Here is a 22246-nt window from a genome sequence, read left to right on the forward strand (position 1 = left end):
CACACACACACACACACACACACACACACCACACACACACACACACACACACCACACACACACACACACACACACACACAGTAAACAAATACAGATTATTTTATTGATAAGGACTTGACACAACAATCAAAGCAATTTCATCTGATCTTTACAAACAAGATACTGCAAAAGAAAAAACTAATCTTATATGCTACCTTACTGAAAGTCAGCTACATATAAAGCCATACATTAATATTCATGAAATTTCACACCACCAAACAACTTCCAAGAGACCATGCAAATTAACTACAGCAATATTACAGCAAATGTGTCTTTGCTGTAGTCTGACCAAACCCCCTGGAATACAAAAGGTTAAACAATCGCCTAGTTACCTTTAATCTTCAAGATTGTGTGAGTCTAACAGAAATGAAAGGGATAACAGTATAAGTGCATATGATAAACATCAGTGCCTTATGCAACATGTTTCAAAAATAGGTATTTTATCAAAAGTTCATCTTCAGACATTTTAACTTTTTTTTTTTTCTTCTCCAGTTTAACTTACACAAGGACACTTATGGCCGTAGTATGGTTCCGTTACTTAATCAAAAAATAAGACATTGTGAGTTGTGTTACAACTCATAAGTGGTTACCCATTTAATTAGGAGAAAATGAAAAGCAGTTGAAGCTCATGTACAATCTCCAAAAGCATTAATCTGCAAGTGTGCTTTTGAAAAGTGCTTAATTGTTGATAGAAAGTAGGCCTACAGTTGTCCTTCCAAACAAATATGGATTCATACAAAATAGGGGCACAATAAACAATATTGGTGGTGCATGTTTAGCAACAAAGACACTATAGATAACTCATTACCTAACTCGTAAAACGTGATCAATCATAAAACGTTATCAATTATAAAACCAACGACATGACTATTAGAACATAAATCACCAATAACAGTAAGTTTGTAGGTGTTTCGATTTCTCAGTGAGCAACAAGCATCTGCCAATATTGTCAGTTTACAACAAAAAAGAAACAAGATATACACAAGTATAAAAACAACCTTACTTTGAACTGAAAGGGGATTGTTGACAATGGGTGCAGTGCACTGACAGAGCCTCTTGCCAAAGTGTTGACACTGTTAACTGTCAAATACCAGCAATTGTCCAAACAAAACAGATCATATACTACAACCTAAACTATTTACAGCAGGGTATTGGTATATAGCATATCCATTCTAGAAGGAATGTTCATAGAAGATTAATGAGCTGTTTGACTTATTAGTCAATTAATCTGTACCTGATTGTCCGTAGAAATATAAGTAAGCAGGAGCGTAGATCAGATGTGAAACAGTTTGAGTTTACAATTTCAGTGATTTCTGAGAAAGACAAAAACTATACATAAACAAAAATCCTCCCGATGCATATCACACCAATGTAATTTCTGTTGCAGTAAGGAAATGTCACAGATTCATATAAAACTGTAGTTTCTTCAAGGCCAAATAAATGTGTTTAATCAGAATAACGGATTGCCTTAAGACAAGAGACTATTGAAACTACATGCTCAAACATGATTTTATATTCATATACACACACGGTGGGAATATTTAATAAAATGTTTTGTTTCTAACACAAGCTATACTGCTAAATATCTGTATTTGTGCTATTTGTTGCCTTTTAGCAGAGGTCCGGCCTGGTCTGAAAATCTTAAATATTGACTTTAAGTTCACGTATGCTTCACCTTTTAGGTGAAACGTAAATAAACTAGCTTATATGTATGTATGTTAATGTGCAAGTGAAAAACCGCCTGTAGCAATCTGTAAAAAAAAAAAAATACAATTAAAGCAACACAATGGGCATAAGAGAAAAGGCACAGATGCAAAAAAAAAATAAGAAGGAAAATAAATTAAACCAAATTGCGTCATTCACACACAAGTTACCATTACCTCAATACAGGAAACGATACCCTAGAACAAAAGACGCTCCTAAATAGAGAAAGGAAATGACTGCTGCAACCATATCTGCACCTGAAATTCCTGTTGTACAGGTGAATTACATATTCCACACCAGCACAAACACTGGTTCATTACTGTGGGAATAATAAAAAGTAAAAAGAATGATAAAAAAAAGTTGCAGAATAGAAAAGGCTTGAGAAAACAAAGACAAAATAAAGAGTTCAGCAACGCAAAAATCAAAGCATGAGAGTGCACTGCACACTAAACATGGGGCATTGCCAATTGTTTCATATGAGAGGCAGCTAATATGAGCCAATCACAAACAGCTATAACCTGTGCATCATCACAGAGGGTGTTTCCCCCGGACGTTGGATTTGTAATTGGTTAATCTTTAATGCACCACTTTAATCATTCTGGAAACAGAATATAAATAATCAGCAATCCATGTTCAACATCATTGGGTGTCTGCACAAATTTAACTATTATTATTATTGTTATTATTATTATCAATTTATATTATTGCAATAGCTGGATAATAATACATAGGCTTATTGAGTCAATCATGTTATGGAATTGATTCCATAAACTCCATCGGTTTTTTACAACAGATAAGAAAAGCCAAAATAGTCTCTCTAATAAGGGCATGGAACAATAATAAAAAGATAATAATCTTGCACAATTGTAAATAAATCACTGCTCCTATATTTTGCGTATTGGTCGTCCTCAATTAGAGAAGCACTTAAGATAGCAAAATAAGTAAGCGTTAAGAAATAATCAACGTAATCCATTTCTAGTGATTTTCCCCCAAAAACCCAGATTATTCTGTAAATATTAGGGTTGTGAGTATGTTTGGGGAACAAATAATGAAATTAACAAACATTTAAGACAACGCTCCATTTAAAAACCTATTTTCTTCATGTTTAACTGGTCTTGGAAGCCTGACTGATGGTACAGTTTGTGCAATGCGTCCCTAGAGCACCTCTCTTAATGTTTCGTGGTCAAATTTGCAAAGATATGCAAATATCTTTTCCGGCCTACCTCAGTAGAGAAGGGTGCATGTGTGTTGGTGGATGGATGGGGTGTGGTTCATTATGAATTCTACACAATAACACTCATCACTACACTTAGAATATTTTAAAGGTTTTTAAATGTATGTGCAGGGCACAATTTAGTTTTCTTTTAATGTCCCATTTTATTTTCTATTATTTTATATAGAATCTTGTGTTGGACATAAAGTGGCAAAATATTTAAATCAATTTTTAGTTGATTAATGAGGTGACAGGTACATTTTTTTAAAAATCCATCATTAGGTCAAATGAAGAAACAAGAAAAATACAAATTAAGTAATTTAGGACTAAGATTAATACGTCCACTACACTTTGGTTGCATGATTGACATGATTTCAGAATGAAGGGGAATTTTTTTCACTTGATTTCTATTTCATAAAGCTAAAAACTTGGCAGAAAAACCATGTTCTCTCTAACACAAAGCTTCGAGCAAAAGCCTTATTATGCAATGAGGCAGACAGAGGGCATGGGATATAAAGTGCCATGAAGTGCCAATGAAATGATTACAAAATGTATTTTCTTTTTCCTTTCCTCTTTCGATCAGCCAAAGGTTTCACTGGACAAAACGTCAGGAGAGGAGTTTAGCTGAGACCGGGTCTCTGCAACTGCCACTAAAGGGAACTCTGCAAAATCTGGGCCGTGTCCCCGCAAACTGACCTGTCCGTTGGCAATGGTGAACTGTGACGACGCCCCCACCGACCGCGACGACTGGAAATGGGATCGAAAGTTCTGGTCAAAAGTGCTGATTTGGAAAGTCTGCAGCATCGCCTGCGGGGAATCCGACTTCTTTGAGGGAGAAACCTGTTCCAAGAAGTCTTCCTCGGACGGCGACACCGCAGCAGGGGATGTGGTCTCATCGCCTGAAAAGGAAAAGGAGTGCTGGGAGTCCCCCACCAGCAGGCTGAAGTGAGGCTTCTCCAGAGTGGACCTCAGCGGGGAGCTCATGCCCGACTTGATTCCCCTGCCGGGAGAAGGGAACTGCTTCTCGTTAGAGAACAAGGGCTGCCCCGCCAGCGTTGGGTTCTCCGTCCCCAGGTTGAGGCTCTGGCTGCTCAGGTAGCTGTCGTTCTGGCTGGTCCGCTCCAGGGCTTGCTGGAGGAACTTGGAGTACTCGTGCAGGAGGCTGACCTTCTCGGCGGGCGGCTGAGGGGGCGCACTCGATGCTCCCAGGGACTCGGCCGGCCCGTCCGCCGAGACCTCCGAGGAGTTGATGGATATGCTGGAGGTGACCTCCGTGTCCGCCACGCTGAACGATATATCCGACTGCCCGTTGGCCTTGTTCGAGTAGTGGTCCAGCAGAGTCTGGAGGACTTCGTCCGGAAGCACGCTCTTGTCGTGGGCGGCCTTCATGTCCGCGGCGGCGCCGATGGGCTGGGGTTCCAGGATGGTGGCGGGGACGTTCTCGTCGCCGACGGACGCCACAACCGTCTGCGTGACGACGGAGGGCTGGGAAGAGACGGCGTAGTCCCGGCTGTGGTTGGTCGCCGTCGACGCCTGCAGGTAGCGCTTCTTCTTGAGGAACTGCATGGCGTCGTCGTAGTTGGTGCTGCTGGACGCCGGCTTGGCTGCCTCCACGTGTTCCAGCTCGCCAGGGCCGTCCACGTCCAGGAAGCCTTGCTTGTCCACGATCTCAAAGGTGTACCGCGTCACCTTGCTGCTCTCCTCAAAGGGAGACAGAGGGGAGAGGCTGCTGGTCAGGGGCAGGTCACTGGACTGCTTCAGGCTCCTTTTGGGTACTTTCTTCAGCAGCAGCCTGGGGGGCCGACTCTCTTTAGGCGACGCCTCGCTCTCCTGGTTCCGGTGGCTTGCTGGCTCTTCGGCGAGGTCCATTGAGTAGTCGGCGATGACGTACTCGTGTTTGACCTTTGAGGTGACGGCGTAAAGAGGTAGACTTTCGATTTTGCCCTGTCTCTGCTCCTCCTCCTCTTCCTTCTCCTCCTCGTCTGTGGCAGGGAGGACAGAGAGCGCCTGGAGGTCCACTTGGGAGGCCGCGGAAGTGATCGATCCTGGCGGCTTGTCACCCGAGCACTTCTGGCGTTTCTTCTTGGGCATGGAGGGATCTTTGGCAGGGAACGAGAGGCTCAGGCCGTCCGTGTCGCGAGGAGGCCCGTTTTTCCCGGCCGCCGCCACCTTGTGGGCCTTCCTCTCTCGCTGGTGGCACATTCGCCTGTGCTTCAACACCCGGTCTGTTCTGGAGAAGTACTGTGGAAGACACAATGCACAGTGTTCCCTTTTCAGTGTTAAAGGCCAGCGGGCAGGATGGCACCCCCAGGTAATTAATGTGAGGGGAAAGTCTGCTGCAAACCACTGAGGTGGCAAACCAGCCTTCTAACAAGGATGATGGGCCAAAGCCTCATTATTTACACCCAAGGGACCGATAACTGTTAAGGACCAAGGTGCAATGGGAAGCATTAATTACTCAGTCACAAGGCTTGATGCTCTCGACTATGGCCATTACACTTGTCATTCACTCCAACTTTAGCCTTCAGCGTAATGGCAAAGTTCCTTGTTTGGTCTGCATTTGCATGTTGCTTTTTTAAATGAGTACGGTTGTAATCATATTGTACTTGTCTAATAAGTCAATTACATTGAAGTTAACTTCAAGACATGGAACTTTTACTTGAACCTGTATGTTCATCTGGTCAACTGACCTGGTGACAGTAGTCACACTGGTAGGGCTTTTCCCCACTGTGGGTCCTCTTGTGTCTCTCCATGTGGTACTTCTGGATGAACCTCATTCCACACTCGTCACAACGAAAGGGCTTCTCCCCTACACACCAGAACAAAAGTAAGCAAAAATGTTAAAAAATATCTACAAAACCTTGCCTTCGACCTTTAGATGTTCTTAAAGGGATACTAACTGTAGACACTAGTAGCCTCTGATTTCAACATACAACATTTTGTTTCAACATTTGTCTTTCGTGCCCAAGCAATGCAACAATGTTAGAAATGTCTAGGGCTGCACGCAACCTGGTGTCATTACACCCAATGTACACTAGATGGTTGATTCATCAACCAACTACACAAGCAATGAGCCAACATCTGCGTAATTTGATTGAAGAAAAAGTCACCCCCTTTTTCCAAACAATAACTGTTGGACACTGCTATATTGGGGAAACTATTGCAATGTAACACCCTTTTCAAAAGTACAGCAATTGCAGGATTTCAATGTTTATTAGAACCAAATGTGCGTATAAAGATGTCACCAATTTCACCAATTGGTGATCCGCAACATCTATGTGGATGCAGAACCTTAGCTTTGCGCAGCATGTCGGCGACAGGGTTCTGTGTTGCTCGAGGGCTGCGGTGTCCTGCGCATTTATAGGCCTTTAGCATTTAGCAACAAAACATGTTTTTCACTTCATCCATGTTTTGGAGATGTTAGTATTTGAGTTTTTTTCCCTAATCCATACCTAAGAGTAGTTTCTCTCTTTTTGGAGAAAATAAAGCAGGTAGCAACCTAAATTCACATACCACAGTGCAAGAACGGTGCTACGGCTTGTACACTGCTATCGATATGAATGATCAATACATATAACAGATATTGATAATTATGTGTATTTATGTGCTGAGAAACATTAACAGGCTGTTACCTCCGCTATGTCCGCAACATGTGACTAGGACAGTGGTTCTCAAACTATGGTGGTACTGGTGGTACGCGATGCGCTATCAAGTGGTACGCAGAGGAATTAGAAAAAAAAAAAAAAAGATTAAAAACAATTCAGTCAAAATACTAGTACGATGGAAATACATTTACCATGAGATCATGTTCTCACTTGCTGTGTGTGCATGTGTTTCTTTGTCTCTGTTCTAGTGCTACCACTTTGTACACCCGGCAACAGCTAACAATAAATAATATTATTTTTAAGAATAAATGTGCCTGCTGTGTGAGACGTGCGTAGCTGAATAGGGCCGCAGGCCTACGCTACTGTACGTTGTTATATTTTATAACATCTGTCATAAAGGTGGTACTTGGGGTGACAAATATTTTCTGAGGTGGTACGCAGTATAAAAAGTTTGAGAACCACTGTTCTAGGACATTTAGTTGTCCATGGTGACAATGACAAATATACCCGACTATGATTGGCTGAACTGATGTATTGGCAGGCTAAAGCTGTCAAACTTCGACCTTGGTGCAAACAAGATTATTGTTGCTATTTCGCAAAATGAAAATGTGGCATATGGATACAGTCCCATTCAGATCTATGAGTTGTAATTATTTTATTGACAAAGGAAAATAATCAAACTCAAACATTATGTTAACTCTAAAATAACCTTTTACAGTGAGAATGAATAACTAAATACAATACATAAATCTATCAAGGACCCTCCTCACTTGACAATTGGCTACTCGATCCAACCACTGCAGCAGTCTACATTGTACAAAGTGAGATTAAATAATCTCTTTCCAAAAATAGCAAGGGAAAAAAGAATTGCTTGTGCCTAATGAAGTACGTGCTGATACCTCACACAATGCAGGCCAATACAGTCCACTGCGGTCTTTGAAAAGGGAGGGAGGGAGAGGGAGGTGCAGTCTAAACGTGAAGTGTAAAGTTAAAAAGGGGAGCATTAAGTGATTCACTTACCGGTATGAATTTTCTCATGTCGCTGGAGCAGATATTTTTGAATAAAACGCATATCACACTGGCTGCACTGAAATGGCTTTTCACCTGCAGAGAGTGGTACATAATGGAGGATTTTTGTATTTCCAGATTGAAAAATTGCATCACTACAAACAGATCAGAGAAGCACACCGCAACAGATGAAGATAGGAGGAGAGTGGAAATGACAGACATTATATTCTAAAGTCTGGTTCTACTTTGTCAGTCAAGAAATGTGCAAACTCAATTTCAGCAAAACTTCCAATCCAATAATAACATTGATATAAACTGCAAGCAAGCACAAGGCTTAGATTTATGTCAATTACATAACCTTCGTCTGTGCATCTTTATAAACAACCCTAATTTCACTATGTTTGACAGATAGGTAATTTGGATAACGTTTTGAATTAATAAAAAGAGGCATGGCAATAAGTCAGAGGGGCTAATCATAGGAATTACAAATATTTAAATCAATTTTAACGAATTCTACGGTAATTGAATTTGTAGCATCAGTTTGTTCATCATGTTTATTAGTATATTATTGAGTAGTATTTTGGTTGCATTTCATATTGAACTGCTTTCAAACTGGCTAATAAAATAGAACAAGAACACACAAATGGAAGATATATAAATATGACGTAATTATGAAGTAAAGATGTTGATGAATATGTTCCCCTTAATGCCATACTGTGCCTGGATTTCAGGTGAGCAGAGCAATGGCCGAACTTCATGTCCAGCTTGTTCATAATGCTCTAATCGGGATTCAAACTCTCAACCTAAGGATCACCAGTCCAAGGCATTACTCCATTGAGCCACTGACATTCCTGAACTGCATGAAGCATCATTCACATGGTGAAAAATGTATATTGATAAGCACACATCAAGAATACTCCAAGCACACATTTCACAACAGAATTAAGGGCTTTCTTAAAAGAGTACAGATCTGAAATTGTGCACTGTTAATGGTATCCACCTAATGATAGTCGTATGGTAGTTATACAATAATAAAAAATCTAAATTGTGGGAAAAGTTAACATTTTTAGGGCAGAAGACTGGGGAGAAAATTTAGATTTTAGAGATTAATATGCAGAAATAATTTTGAGTCCAGGTCAATCTGGTGTGGAGAAATAACCCTATTTCATGATATGTTACAATAGCGTCACCTTTGGGTGCAGTACCACACATTTGGGTTAATGGGTAGTGGGGGTTATTGGTAACCATACTTGAAAATTATGACTTACGGTATAGACTGCAGTATGACTTTTACAGAATTTGGTGGAAAAAATTAACGGTACAGAAACAATATGGTCCCCTTATAATTACCTGGAGATTCTCACCTGTATGAATGAAAACATGCCTCTGTAGATGGTAGTTAGTACGAAATGCAGCATTGCAGTGAACACAAACGTGACTCTTTGGGTTTTGGAGCCCCAATGATCCGTCATCATTGATAGTCAGAATCTAAAAGTAAGCAAATAAAACAAACACAAATCAAGTCACCTAACTTATATCACTAGGGCTGCCACAAAATATTACTTAATTTTTATATTGATAAATCTACAGATAATTTCAATGATATATTTAGTCTATAGAATACCATGATGAATTGCGAGTGCAAATCTTATCCGAGTTATCCAAGCTCAAAGTAATGTCTAAAGTAACAATGTGTAACATTTCAACTACCTTGAATCTTAAAATAACCTGGGCCTACCTGTGGTCAATCTCCCTATTCAATCTGGGGAATTAATAAAGTATCTAGCTATCAATAGCGATTTCAATAATTGTATCATTAAAGAAATCACATCCTAAAACTGATATAGTCAAAAAATACTAAATGCTGGCCAAAACGTACATCCCTCTTTGTTAACAAGAGAGAATCTTAATATTGACACTCCCTCCTACCCACACCACCCAGCCAGCCGAGCTACGCTAGTTCCTGTCACAGAGTTGCACAGGCAGTTAAGAGGTGACAGAACACTGTTGTTGATTTATTTAAATTCTTAAAGTCTCCTTCTAACTGGGAGGGGCTCAATCTTACATGGCAACCTAATGCCGTTTGCTTTGTCTGAAAGTGGATAAAAGAAACCCAGTTTATAAATAAAATCAAAAGTCTACATTTCAGTGTTTCCTGTCAAGTGCACCTTAGCTGGCGAGTGTTGCTTCCTCTTCTTCTTCTTAGCACACGCCGTCAGCTCCTTCCCCTGTTTCTTCTCCCTCTTCCTCTGGTCCAGTGGCTCTGACAGCCTCATCTCCTGTTTGATGCTCAACTGGGGAAGAAGCTATGGAGTTAGAATCATGCCAAAACCCCGCACACACGCAAAACGAGTTTTGCTCACGCACAACGATTCACACACACACAAAACGTGTTTTACTCACGCACAATGATTCATACACATGCTCAGTGTGGTTTGCAAATACAAAACATCATTCACAAACTAATGCATTTTGCTTCAGAAACAAATACAGTATGTTTTACACCTAGTACAAACTAAAATCTTTCAAGTAGACTGCAAAAAAAAGTCTTTGCAAACACAAAACATCATTCACAAACTAATGTATTATGCTTCAATCAAGTACAAACTAAAATCTTTCAATTACAAAAAAATTCCTTCAAGTGCACAAAACAATTCTACAAGTACGGAACACTGAAAGCTGCGCGTGGATCGGAAGGCATTTGCGCGTGGATCAGCAAGGCGGAAAATTAGTGCCAAAAGTCACGTGACAAACAAATGTCCTGTGATTCACACTACACAACAGCAGGTGACGCTGTTGAGTCCGTTTAAGGCCGCCAGGACGATCTTTTTTACTCCCCAAAATCTTTATTTGATGCCGGCCAACCGTGTGTGGATTCTATGGAAAGCCAAGAAGGCCACTAACTGGCCCTAGAATGGCGCGGTAAAAGTGCTAAACCGTACGGAAACCGTACGGAATCCGTACGGTTTGCCAGGAACAACGCCACCTGCTGTTGTGTAGTGTGAATCACAGGACATTTGTTTGTCACGTGACTTTTGGCACTAATTTTCCGCCTTGCTGATCCAGGCGCAAATGCCTTCCGATCCCCGCGCAGCTTTCAGTGTTCCGTACTTGTAGAATTGTTTTGTGTACTTGAAGGATTTTTTTTGTACTTGAAAGATTTTAGTTTGTACTTGATTGAAGCAAAATACATTAGTTTGTGAATGATGTTTTGTATTTGCAAACCACACTGAGCGTGTGTGTGAATCGTTGTGCGTGAGCAAAACACGTTTTGCGTGTGTGCGGGGTTTTGGCATGATTCTAACTCCATAAGAAGCACCGCAAGACAGAGGAAACGATTTTCTTTGTAAATACGGAAAATAAGAAGCAAACAGGTCTGAAACAAAGATAGCCCGAAAAAATGTATGACAAATCATCATGACCAGTTCAACATTTTTGTGGTTTCATTGAAGGGTTACTTCGCGGTAATAAACATGTAACCAAATCATCATTTATCATATGCTTTCCTGTGTCTTACAATGTAAAAATGATGTAGTCCTTTGCTATGATTTGTTTTAAATATTATAGTAAGGATATTAAGCTGAAAGCTAGAAAATTGATACATCAATTATTTGATTTCTCCTCAAGTGATTTCTCCTTAGTGATCACTAAAGTACCCATATCAATTCATTGTGTGACTCAAGAGGCTCAGTCGTCACTTTTTAAATGACAAAGTGTGTTTTTAAGATTACCGGTCTATTTTATAGTTTGAGGGTACTATGAACTCACAGGCACATGGAGTGAGCAGGGCATCTTATTGGAGAGTTTCAGGGGGAAGTGTACTTCCAACCCTCCACCTGCATCATTCTTTGTCGCCTCCTCGTGCACCATAAGTTGCTCAGGGGGCACGAGGTCGTGGGTGACCAGCGAGCTCTCAGTCAGGTCCTCGTCCTCATCCCCATCGTCGTCCTCCGCCAACAGAGGGTGGTTGACCAGTGACCGTTGTCCCATGGTCATCACCACCAGACCTCCTGCGCTTCCTAGGCCCATCCTCCCTCCTCCATCACCACCTCCTCCGCTGCACTTCAGCAGCATGCCCTCTAGCTTGTCATCTATGTTCATCGTTATGGTGACAGGTTGTCAGATCTGTAGACGGCAGAGTTGGAGGGAAGGAAAAATGTGGCGATTGTTTATATGCAAATAATGTGATTGATAGGCCTATATCAATAGTGCCTTCGATGTAATTTCCACAATAGACACATAGAAATAGTCTAACCTTTATGAAAATCTATATTTCGATAAGATGCAAACAAACGCTTGAGATGTGTATTAGCGTAATGATAGTATAGCCTGCGTATGTCTTAAAAGGTGTACTGGCCATCGCATCTGCATGACAACATCTGTGTAAAGGGAAGTGTCCATCTGGTGTCCATCTGGCTCAAAATCAGGTCACCACATTGCAAGAGTCATCAAACGAGTGTGGCTCCGTCCCTATACTAAGATCAAGCTCGTCAAAGGCCTGCTTCGAGGTGATGTTTTAGGTGTTAGCAAGTTGCAGCCACCGAAGGTTCGCCTGAACAGAGGTAATCTGCTCGATACTACACCGTTTAGACAAGAACACAGGGTCCACGGACCGAGGGCACGTCCCGTGCAACAACAAAGAGTCTCGCATGTCGAAACAACCGCGAAGTTCAACCGAATAGACTTTATTTTGCACGTTTCGTGAAACTTAGAAGGGCTAGCTACCTTTGGCGCTAGCACCTTGAGCTTCCTCAGCCATTCTCGTATATAGGCCCGATGCTGTAGCTGGCTAGTTAGCTGGCCGTCGCTAACTAACTGTCAAGAGAAAACCATGCAGTGGAGGACGGATACATTTGTGTTTTATGGAAGCAAGATAGCTTACCCGTTGTACCTTTTAACACGCGTTAAATCCAATTAGTTGACATGGTTGTTGTATAGGACTCTAATATGTGATGATGTTGGGAGGGATACGAAAGACAACATCACAATTGGTCAGCCACCGTCGCAAAAGTGACTGCCTATTTGGCGCCATCTAGTGAGGGCAGTAGTGTAGTGCGCTCTTCCGCTTGTTGCTTCAGTCATTAGGAGCCTGGGGCAGTGGTTCCCGACCTTTGACCTTTAAGGTGTACCACTAAGTTTTCATGAAGACCATACGCGGACCACCTTATGCAAACCTTATTAAAAAAAACCAATGAATACACATGAAGTGTATTGGCTGTGCATGGCTGAGCAAATGGTGCCAGTGCCCCCTTACAAAAAACGGTTTAACTGCATACCAGTGTGTTTATTTAACACAAATGAACAAAAAAAAACAATGGAATACATTACAATGGAAGAACATATGATGTCATGACACTATTTTAATTAATAATAAAAAGCCATAATAATGTATTTACAGAACAATATGTATAGTTAATTTCAATTGTCTATGTATTTTTGTGTACATCTTTTATTTCAAGATTAAAATCTCAGGTACCACCTGCAGTGCAGTACCATCGCGTACCATCACAGGTTGAAAAGCAGTGGCCTACTAATCATGGGTAGCATGTATCTCAACAATTTTAGGTTACCTATGATCGTTACTGATCATCAGTGCAATTGTATTAATGGATAAATAGTCATTTTTTTGTGGTATAATTGTCCAATAGCAGACCTATTATAATTATTATTATTATTGATATCTTCATTAGTATCATATTATCATATCATTAGGCATAGCCTACTATATAATAATTGGATGTAAATGGAAAGAAGGGTTGCAAAAGACAGATAGATAACCTCTATCAAACAAAATCTAGGCGTTTGCAGGTTTTAGATTCAGATTAATATGTATTTGTAAACAAATTAAGCATATTTTATATTAATATGACACATTTGTGGACACATGTTTCTCGATGCATTTGTCTCGGCCTTATTTTACGCTCAGCTCTTCATCAACGATGCACTTGGCCCATTGCCCCACATTAGTCAAGTAAGAATGACAAACTGGCCTCCAACCGACCATCAAGACAACGGCGACGACCCGCCAGAAGACAGAGATGGAATTGGACAGTGTTGACCCACAACAAAAGTAATACAGGTTACATGTTGAGGAGGCACAGCGCCTCGGTGCACTGTAAAGCATCAACTACAACCAATATGATAAAGAGTGTGAAAACACACACACACACACACGCACGCACACACACACACACACTCATACGCACGCGCGCGCACCTAGCCTTTGGTGTAACCTTCACACACGTGCGTTTGGCTCATGACTGTGCTGAACCGACTTGACCGGGCTCTTCCTCGTGAGGAATACTAATCAACCTGTTCCCTTTGCCGCCAACCGCACCGCGCGGCCGAAGCGAAGCAGCAACAGCGCGCGCAACTTAGAAACCCGGGATTCTTTTCCCTCTCTATAGCAATCTGTTTCGGGAATCTTTTGCCATTCATCAATTTTTCCTGGAGCCGTTCAACCCTTCTCAGCGTGAAAAGCTTTCGGTCATCTCGCTGTATTTGTAGTCATAAAGTGTCTCGTGTGAGCGACCGGTTATGGGAAAGAGACAGACAACTTGAACTGCGCTCCCGTTGGAATTAGATCATATTTTTCCCCCTTAGGAAAACCCCAACCCGTTGAACACACACACACACACACACACACACACACACACACACACACACACACACACACACACACACACACACACACACACACACACACACACACACACACACACACACACACAAAGACAGACACGAGCTTTTGGCGTCGGCGTGTAGATGTGTTTCTGGCGGGGGGCGGCAAAGCGGTGGGCTCCGTTTTCAACAGTTGCCAGTTCGGGACCGAAGGGGAGAGCGAGGGAAGAATAACCGAACCACACGCGGAGCCTCACGCCGCTCCGCCGGCTCCCCGCTCTGAGATGCAGTCGTTCATCTCTCCGGTGACCAAGGCTATCCTCGTGGCGCTTTTTATCTTCGCCATCCTCCTCATCCTGTACGTGATTCTTTGGTACATTTGCAGAGACGTGGACTGTGATCACGGCATTTGATCGCGGTTGTAACGTCGCGTTATCAAAGGAATAACAGAAGCGCCAGGACCCTTGTGCCAAGATCCAGGGTCACCGTAAGTGTGCCAATTCTTGTCTCCCCCCCCCCCCCCCCCTCGTCCTCCCCTCGCGTTCCCCCTTTGTTTGCATCCTCTGTATGTCATACGTTGTGTTGGAGTGCGCTGTATTACTATGAATGAATGATATTCTTTCAGTTCATTTTAATTTCAATTTTATCTTCGCGCGCAACTTGGGGAATGGTTCCGGTGTGGACCATTATGCGTTGCCCCGCGTCAAACCCAGGGGCAGGTACCCAATTGGGTTTTCATTTGCATGGAGAGAAAAAAAAGTGCTCAAAACGTGTTGATCAGAGATCAGAGAACCATACGTCGCTTGAATGAACATGATGCGATGCGCCGATGGAGAATCCTCGAAGGTGGTCCAATGTCATTGCGCCGTGTTGGGGACCCCGTCAGGAGAGGCGCGAGTGTGTTTCGTTCACGGTGATTGCAGTCTGATCACTACTGGCAACATGACACAGCGGAAACAACGGCGTCCGTTACCTCTCAAAAGGTCAAGATTGGATTTAGGATTCTTAAGGTCGACAAATGTGTGTCGACACGAGTGTCACCCTCGATACGCGCACGTGCGACCGGAGCGTGTGCGAAATATGCGCAATGTTTAAACGCTAACATTAGTTCATTTTCAGTCCAGCTGCCTCTAATGATGCTTTGACATTGGCGTTAACACCAAATGAGATGAGACAAACAGGATTACCTCCATTGGCTCCTGTGCGTCTTGTTATGCGTCTGGTTTGCGTCAAGCCGACTATCATAGAACATTGCTAATGCTTTGCAGCATAACCATCAATAACCCTCCCCCATGACACTTAACGGCATATCTGTCCCCGTATGAGTCAATGGACGTTTCCTTTGTCCCCTCAACTTTTGAATCCACAGATCTCTTCCCTAAGGCTATTCAATTCTTCTGTACAAAACCAACAGTGTTCTGCTGGATGCTTACCTGGTTACAGCATGCCATGATAGGTTAGGTAAACCATAAGGCATGTGGTTTATCATTCAACGCCAATCGATTATACCCAAACTAGAGCCTGATAGTCACTGAGAATGTACAAATTGGCCAAATGGCCAAAGAGATTTTGAAGGGCACACCAAGGACATTTCCTTTTAAAGGAAATGAAACAAACACAGATTCTGATCAGATTTACTAAAAGGATCATACCGTTTTTTAGATCATTTAAAAATATACATATTCAGTTAAATAACACTAAAACATTTATATAATCTATAGTCTTGTAAAAAAGAAGAGAAAGAGACACTGAATTAGAGCATAGGTGACAAAACTGTCTTTTGAAAAAGACTAATCGCCGGTCCGTCAAACGTTCTGGTCATCTTCTCGAAAGGTGATGAGGAATAAGACATTTGCATATATCTTCAACATTCCATCCTTCACTAAGCATATAAACCTAAACGACAGAATATTGTCTCTGGAACCGGTGAACAGTTGATTCAATTTTCAAGACCCTCTTGATGCACTCTCTAGGGGAATATGTGGGCCAACAGAATCTCTCGAGTCAAAGCCGGGGCGTTGTATCCAGATAGCGTCTGGTGGACAGACTGATGGCTGTAACTTCCTGTCACATTGACGTCTCCTTATACTCAACGTGCATTTTCATCCTAAGTAATACTTTCGTGTCGGGCTGTGTGGCTCCTGCTAGGGCGCCTTCGATGACCTTGGCACCTTCATATTTTTGTGAACGCTACATTCATTGAGAAAGGCCAACAAGGAGGTGTATAGGTGTGTAATAAGTCAATGGTGTAATCGCAGCATTGTGCCAACAGGCTTACATGTTGATGGTTGACGTGGCAAATTTAAATTGAATGGACACGTCTTCCCTCCAAGAGAAGTCTGCCGTGAGAACGCAATGCAGTCTTATAGTATGTGGTACCCTTACTAAGATACCATCCGTTATGTTTCATCCAATAGTCCTGCCTTCTTCTGAAACATCTAGCAACAATCGTTATAGTGTTGAGTTAGTAAGAAGCAGCCGTTCTAATCGTAATGTCTGTTCAGAGTCAACTGTCCTATGGAAAAAAAAATGAAGGAGAATTGAATGATACATCCTACAACAACCCTCCACATCAAACCTACTTTAGATTGTGAGTGAGCTGGGGGAGGTGCATGAAGCATCTCCTCCACAACATTGGAGTGCCACTGAGCACCTGATTGACCCCACTAACCATCGACTCCTGGAATGTCGTCAGTGATGGATATTCATCAACGTTTCCATCCAATGTCAAAGCTCTTCCTAAAAAAAGGCCTTTTCGAAATAAGTTGACTATATGAGATCTGGGAGCATTTACGGCTGTATTCGGGTTCTGTTTGTTTCACCTGTGACTGATCTCATTTCCGGGTGTGAACAGAGAGTCTGTGAGAGAAAGAGTACAAGATGGAAAAGGAGAAGCTGAGAAGAGATCACAACTCAAGTTTAGCAGCTATGCATGGATACTCCCACTCAGTATGACATCAGCTCCGACTCTGTCAGGGACTGTCTGTTCAAATCAGGGCAGTGCCCTCTTCTTGTGTGAGCGCGGCTCATGTTACTGCCTCCTTCAGGAGTGTTTCTTGATTTAACAGAGGAAACATCTTTGTGCAAGCGTGACTATAGGGAGAAATAAGCGATACGCTACTTCTGGAATCAGGAGTTTGACTGGCAGTGCGTGGTGTCTGTCGCAACAAGGTAGACAGGAACAAAGGAAAATAAAGCATATGAAAAGAATAAACACTAAAACTACAATATCAATAGTATAATCCAAAGTATAGCAATACTAAACAAGTCACGCAGCAGTAACCAGTTGATAAACGCCAAAAGATTTATATGGATTTGCTACCCAGAGTTCGTAAAAACCCTTTTTTTTTTTCTGTTTTGGACATGCGCCTATGCAGGGATGTGTAGTCCTTCAAGAGGTTTGCAATGCGTCACGCTTCTCTGCAGAGGTTCGTGTGGGGTCTAATCGCTGATTGGTTGAGCAGGCTGTAGTCTTTTGATTTTTTACTTGACAGCCCGACACAAGCAAAAAATGAAATCAGCCAGCGTACTCAAAACAATATATACTTCACATGAATGTATTTTTCAACATATTTTCATTGGGATGGATGCGGTGTCGCGATAACGTTTTTGGATTTAAACGTCTGCTCCTGTGCATTTCGGTTCGAAACTCTATAACACTACAATCGAGTTCTTAACTATAATCCGAGATTTAAGTATTCAGTCTCTTTGATGACAACCATTAGGATACCCTGTAAATGCAAGTGGGTTTATGGGCCACACTTGAGATCAAAGCAGTGTCGTCTGTGTGACATCAGTCAGCTGGCAGTTGCTTTACTGGCAACGCTAGCAGAGACCAGAAAAGTTTGCAAACACAAGGGCTTTCATCAGTTGGCCATAGGGCAATCACCTATGTGTTAACTATTTTTGCTTGAGTGACATTTATTTACCTAAAAGTCTTCCAGAGTTAAAGGAGAAAACCACTAACACTCTGAATTTATACTGATAGCTATTAAGAAAGGTCGCTATGATTCACTCTGGATTATCCTGACAACAATTGACCCGCCAGTACATGCTCAAACACGTGGAACAGTAAATGGCATGCCTTTTGGTTATTAGATTGATTGACTCATTACCCAGCCAATTAATGCAGGAGTACAAGAGTCCAAGTGCAATTAATATTACAACAGATTATTGTAAAAAAACATTCAGCTAAAAACATTAGGGTGTCATCAAAGTCTGGGACCTAGTCCCCCCCTGAGGACATTGTATGTGTGCGCGTGCGTGTGTGTGTGTGTGTGTGTGTGTGTGTGTGTGTGTGTGTGTGTGTGTGTGTGTGTGTGTGTGTGTGTGTGTGTGTGTGTGTGTGTGTGTGTGTGTGTGTGTGCGCGTGCGTGCGTGTGTGTGTGTGTCTGTGTGGATGTTAGCTGTGTGGGAGGAAGAAACTGCATCAGAGTGACAGATCCCCCCCAAAAATTCAGGCCCAGCAGGAGTGTGGAGACAGGTGTGTGTGTTGATAAAACATGGCAAGATTGCCACAGTTAGGAATATTATTTTTTCATCATTTCTGCCTCAATCACATCTATGTGACTGCCTCCCCTCAGCAGTTTTTTCAAATCATATTGGTACTGTAGTCAAATTTTGACTTGAGTGTGTCTCCTTTCTTTGACACGCACACATGTCCACACACATGTCCACACACCCCTTGAAGCCATAAAAATAGAATTGAGAGTGACTCAGGCGTTATGTAAAGTCTATCTCTGATAGGACAGCCCTGGGCTGTTTATGTCAGTTTAGCTTGACAACGCTGCGGCCGAGCTGACGCTTGTCTGCAGTGTCCGAACCGCATCTCTCACATGTGTATGCACGACACACGGAAGACACCCACACACACACACACACAGACAAATGCACACACAGGCAAGCACACACACACACACACACACACACACACACACACACACACACACACACACACACACACACACACACACACACACACACACACACACACACACACTCACACACACACACACACAGCTGCCCACTGCTGTTTCCGGGCATCACTCCCCAAAATAATAATTTTCACGCTCCAAGTTAGCATTCCCCAGCGTGCCACTTGCTGTAATGGAAGGAGAAGATGAGGAAATGGTGATGAGCTCCCTCTGGTCAAAACAATAGTCATATTATTAGCATGCCTATTAGGGAAGGCCTAGACACTACCAGATACAGAAAGTCATTATAATTGTCAATACGATGACAAAGTATGTGAATTTTGTATTCACCACAGATGGGGATTTGTATCACTATAATTGATTGTGTGCGAGTCAATCTTTCAACCCCAAAGAGAAAAGGGCAGTGAATGTTGTAAAGATTAAAATGTTAACAGATGTTTGTTAGATGGGTGTCACACAAATTGATGTCTTTCGTGAACAAATATAATCCTAATAATATTATCACAAATTCTTTCTTTACTTAATTACTAGTTTATTGAATTCAAGTTTGTAATGTATTCTTCTTGCACATAGAGATAGCATTCTTCCTCTTCCCAATTAAAAGGTGTAACATTAGTTGGTATTTGTATGGCTGATGTAGCCAAGAAGTCTGTTGCTGAGGCAGTGTCAATCCCCTTACTTTGTTGTGTCGATACCTTTAGTTTCCTTGCATTCTTTGGACATGTCTATGTCCCCCTAAATTGTTTTGCCCATTAGCAAGCCTATCCTGCCATGATTGGTTTCATTGGTCAATCCATAAGAGTCTTCATAAGAGTCACTCCCCTTACGTATTTGAATAGTGTCACATTAACCTTTGTTAAATTAGACCTACATCTTTTGCTGTCCTGCCCATAATGTGATGTTTTCCAAATAAAAATCGAATTTCACCCATTGTTTCTCTGAGAGAATTGGTCAATGCTTCCCATAACCAGGTTCCATTAAACCAAGTCTGACAATAAATAGTTTTTTCTTTATAGTGACAACAGTAGTGACAACAGGTCATAGAAGCAGCAAAGCAGCAGACCCTCACTCTCATACACACAGACACACGGACACACACACAACCACACACACACACACACACACACACACACACACACACACACACACACACACACACACACACACACACACACACACACACACACACACACACACAAATGCAAACAATCGTGACATGACATACAACGTACTGTATTCAGTTAATAATAGACTTTGGATGGATTAACCCTCCAGCTTATGTTTGATATAGTTTGCTAATAGGAAAGCATCAGCAAAGAGAAAGTGTTTGTTAAACACACACACACACACACACACACACACTCAACACTCAAAATGTGCACAATAAGACACCGATACCTCATTAGAGTGTAGGTGTCACATTCAGTCGTGGATATCTTTTAGCAGGAGCTGTGACAGGAAAGTCTGTGTCACAGGAAAAGTACACACAAATACAAGCTTTCAAACTGTCTCACTGTCAACTGCTGCTGCCATTCCTAGAAAATGGCTTTTATACATCTCAAATTCGGATCTCTGTTTTCACCATCTGTTGGCCATGGCAAACCAAAGGATATAAAATAATCAGTTGCATTGGATCTGGAAAAAAATCTCCTAACCAGTACTCGTTCTGGAAGATCATGTAGATGTCTTGGCTGATAAAAGAAAAAGGAAAGTAAGCAAGAAAGAAAACAAGTCATAGATGAGAACTGATACCTTTTTTTTTAGAGCTAATAACACGTACACACACACACATACACACAAACACACACACTCGCACACACACACACACACACACACACACACACACACACACACACACACACACACACACACACACACACACACACACACACACACACACACACACACACACACACACACACACACACACAAAATCACCGGATATTGTATTTATTTTCTTCAAAGGAGACACATGTCCGCCCATGCTGCAAAAGCTTGCAAGCGCTGGGAGGCACAGACGCTTAGAAATCTCCCCATGCAATCATCAGACACTGCACACTGGGTTCAGCGCAAGATGATAAATGACCACACACGTTGATTCATACATTTGAAGCTCTATTTATTCTTGTGAGAACTGATACCATATCAGATGACAGAGCTATGCAATTGCACCTCCGTTTAACAGCATTGTGAACCGACGGTAAATGAGGAAGGGGGTTTCCAAAATCGCCCATTGGCAATATTGCAGTTTTCAAACAAGGCAAACAGAATCTCAATGGTTTACCAAAGCTGTTTGTTTTATGACCTATACCATAAGTTGGAACCTCCAGCTCTCCGGGTGATTCTAGATGTGCGTTTCCCCTTGTGAGGCCCTCAGGGTGTGTTCCTTTTCCCAATCGACAGAAGAAACAAGTAGCATAAGAAGTTCCTTCCATGGCTGTTTGAGAACGCAGCGCCAGGGGGGGCGGCTGTCAGATCTTATCTAAAGATGGGTCTGTGGAGAGCCCTTTGAGAGGGGTATTGTGATAAGCAGAGGACTTGACAAGCAAACTTCAATGACTGATCTTAGTGACTGTTGGACTTCTATGATCTACCCAGAAGCGGTGTCCGGGAGTTTGTCTCTGTCTGCGTTAATTAAGGTCATTATTGTATTGCATTATTGTAATGTATTGCAAAAAATACGATAAATAATTCACAAGATGGTCATGGTTTGATTGGCAAGTGACGTCGCCATTCACACTCAAGGTGACACCACATGTCTAACTCGTCAGGGAGGTAGGTGCTGTCAGGATCCCGAAGGTAAAGGGACAGTCAGGATTAGTGAGTCAGATCCTAATTCATTTTGTAAAGCCTTTATGTGTCTATGGGATATATTGTCATCTCATGAGGCCTTTTGCACCGGGTCTGCGTCAATGGACAATACAGTTGATGGGATGGCCCCTTTTGTTTATTTTATGTGTGAATTGGTGAAGTGTTTTTGAGGGTTGGGGCCCCTGAAGCTCCTCAATTGGGCTAAAAACAATAACAACTGCAAACACTTGTATTCAACACGGTGCATTTGAGAGGGGTCGAGGAAATTGATTGTGAGCCGATAGTGTCTGACACAGAGGACGTGCAGCCTG

At 42.1% G+C, this 22246-nt stretch overlaps 1 protein-coding gene and 1 long non-coding RNA gene across 3 annotated transcripts in view; one reads left to right on the forward strand and one right to left on the reverse strand.

Moving 5' to 3' along the window:
- Positions 1-83: 83 nt before the first annotated feature.
- On the reverse strand, positions 84-12584 carry znf148 (zinc finger protein 148). 2 transcript variants are annotated; one of them, XM_030343515.1, is made up of 7 exons: positions 12452-12584; positions 11338-11694; positions 9738-9863; positions 8934-9057; positions 7582-7665; positions 5647-5765; positions 84-5197 (listed from the first exon to the last, which is right to left on the reverse strand). In XM_030343515.1, the coding sequence occupies exons 2-7, from the start codon at positions 11668-11670 to the stop codon at positions 3536-3538; spliced, it is 2448 nt and encodes an 815-aa protein (XP_030199375.1). In that variant the 5' UTR covers positions 11671-11694; positions 12452-12584; the 3' UTR covers positions 84-3535. The 2 variants fall into 2 exon arrangements, with proteins under 2 accessions (XP_030199375.1, XP_030199377.1); XM_030343517.1 differs by having other exon boundaries at positions 12461-12578.
- A 1669-nt stretch (positions 12585-14253) lies between these two features.
- Positions 14254-22246, forward strand: part of LOC115533317 (uncharacterized) — a 30020-nt gene continuing 22027 nt past the window's right edge. Inside the window, exon 1 of the long non-coding RNA XR_003974174.1 lies at positions 14254-14677. This is a non-coding gene — a long non-coding RNA (uncharacterized LOC115533317). The remainder of the gene's footprint in view (positions 14678-22246) is intronic.

The sequence above is a fragment of the Gadus morhua genome, chromosome 20 (assembly GCF_902167405.1).
Source record: "Gadus morhua chromosome 20, gadMor3.0, whole genome shotgun sequence".
Classification (NCBI taxonomy): domain Eukaryota; kingdom Metazoa; phylum Chordata; class Actinopteri; order Gadiformes; family Gadidae; genus Gadus; species Gadus morhua.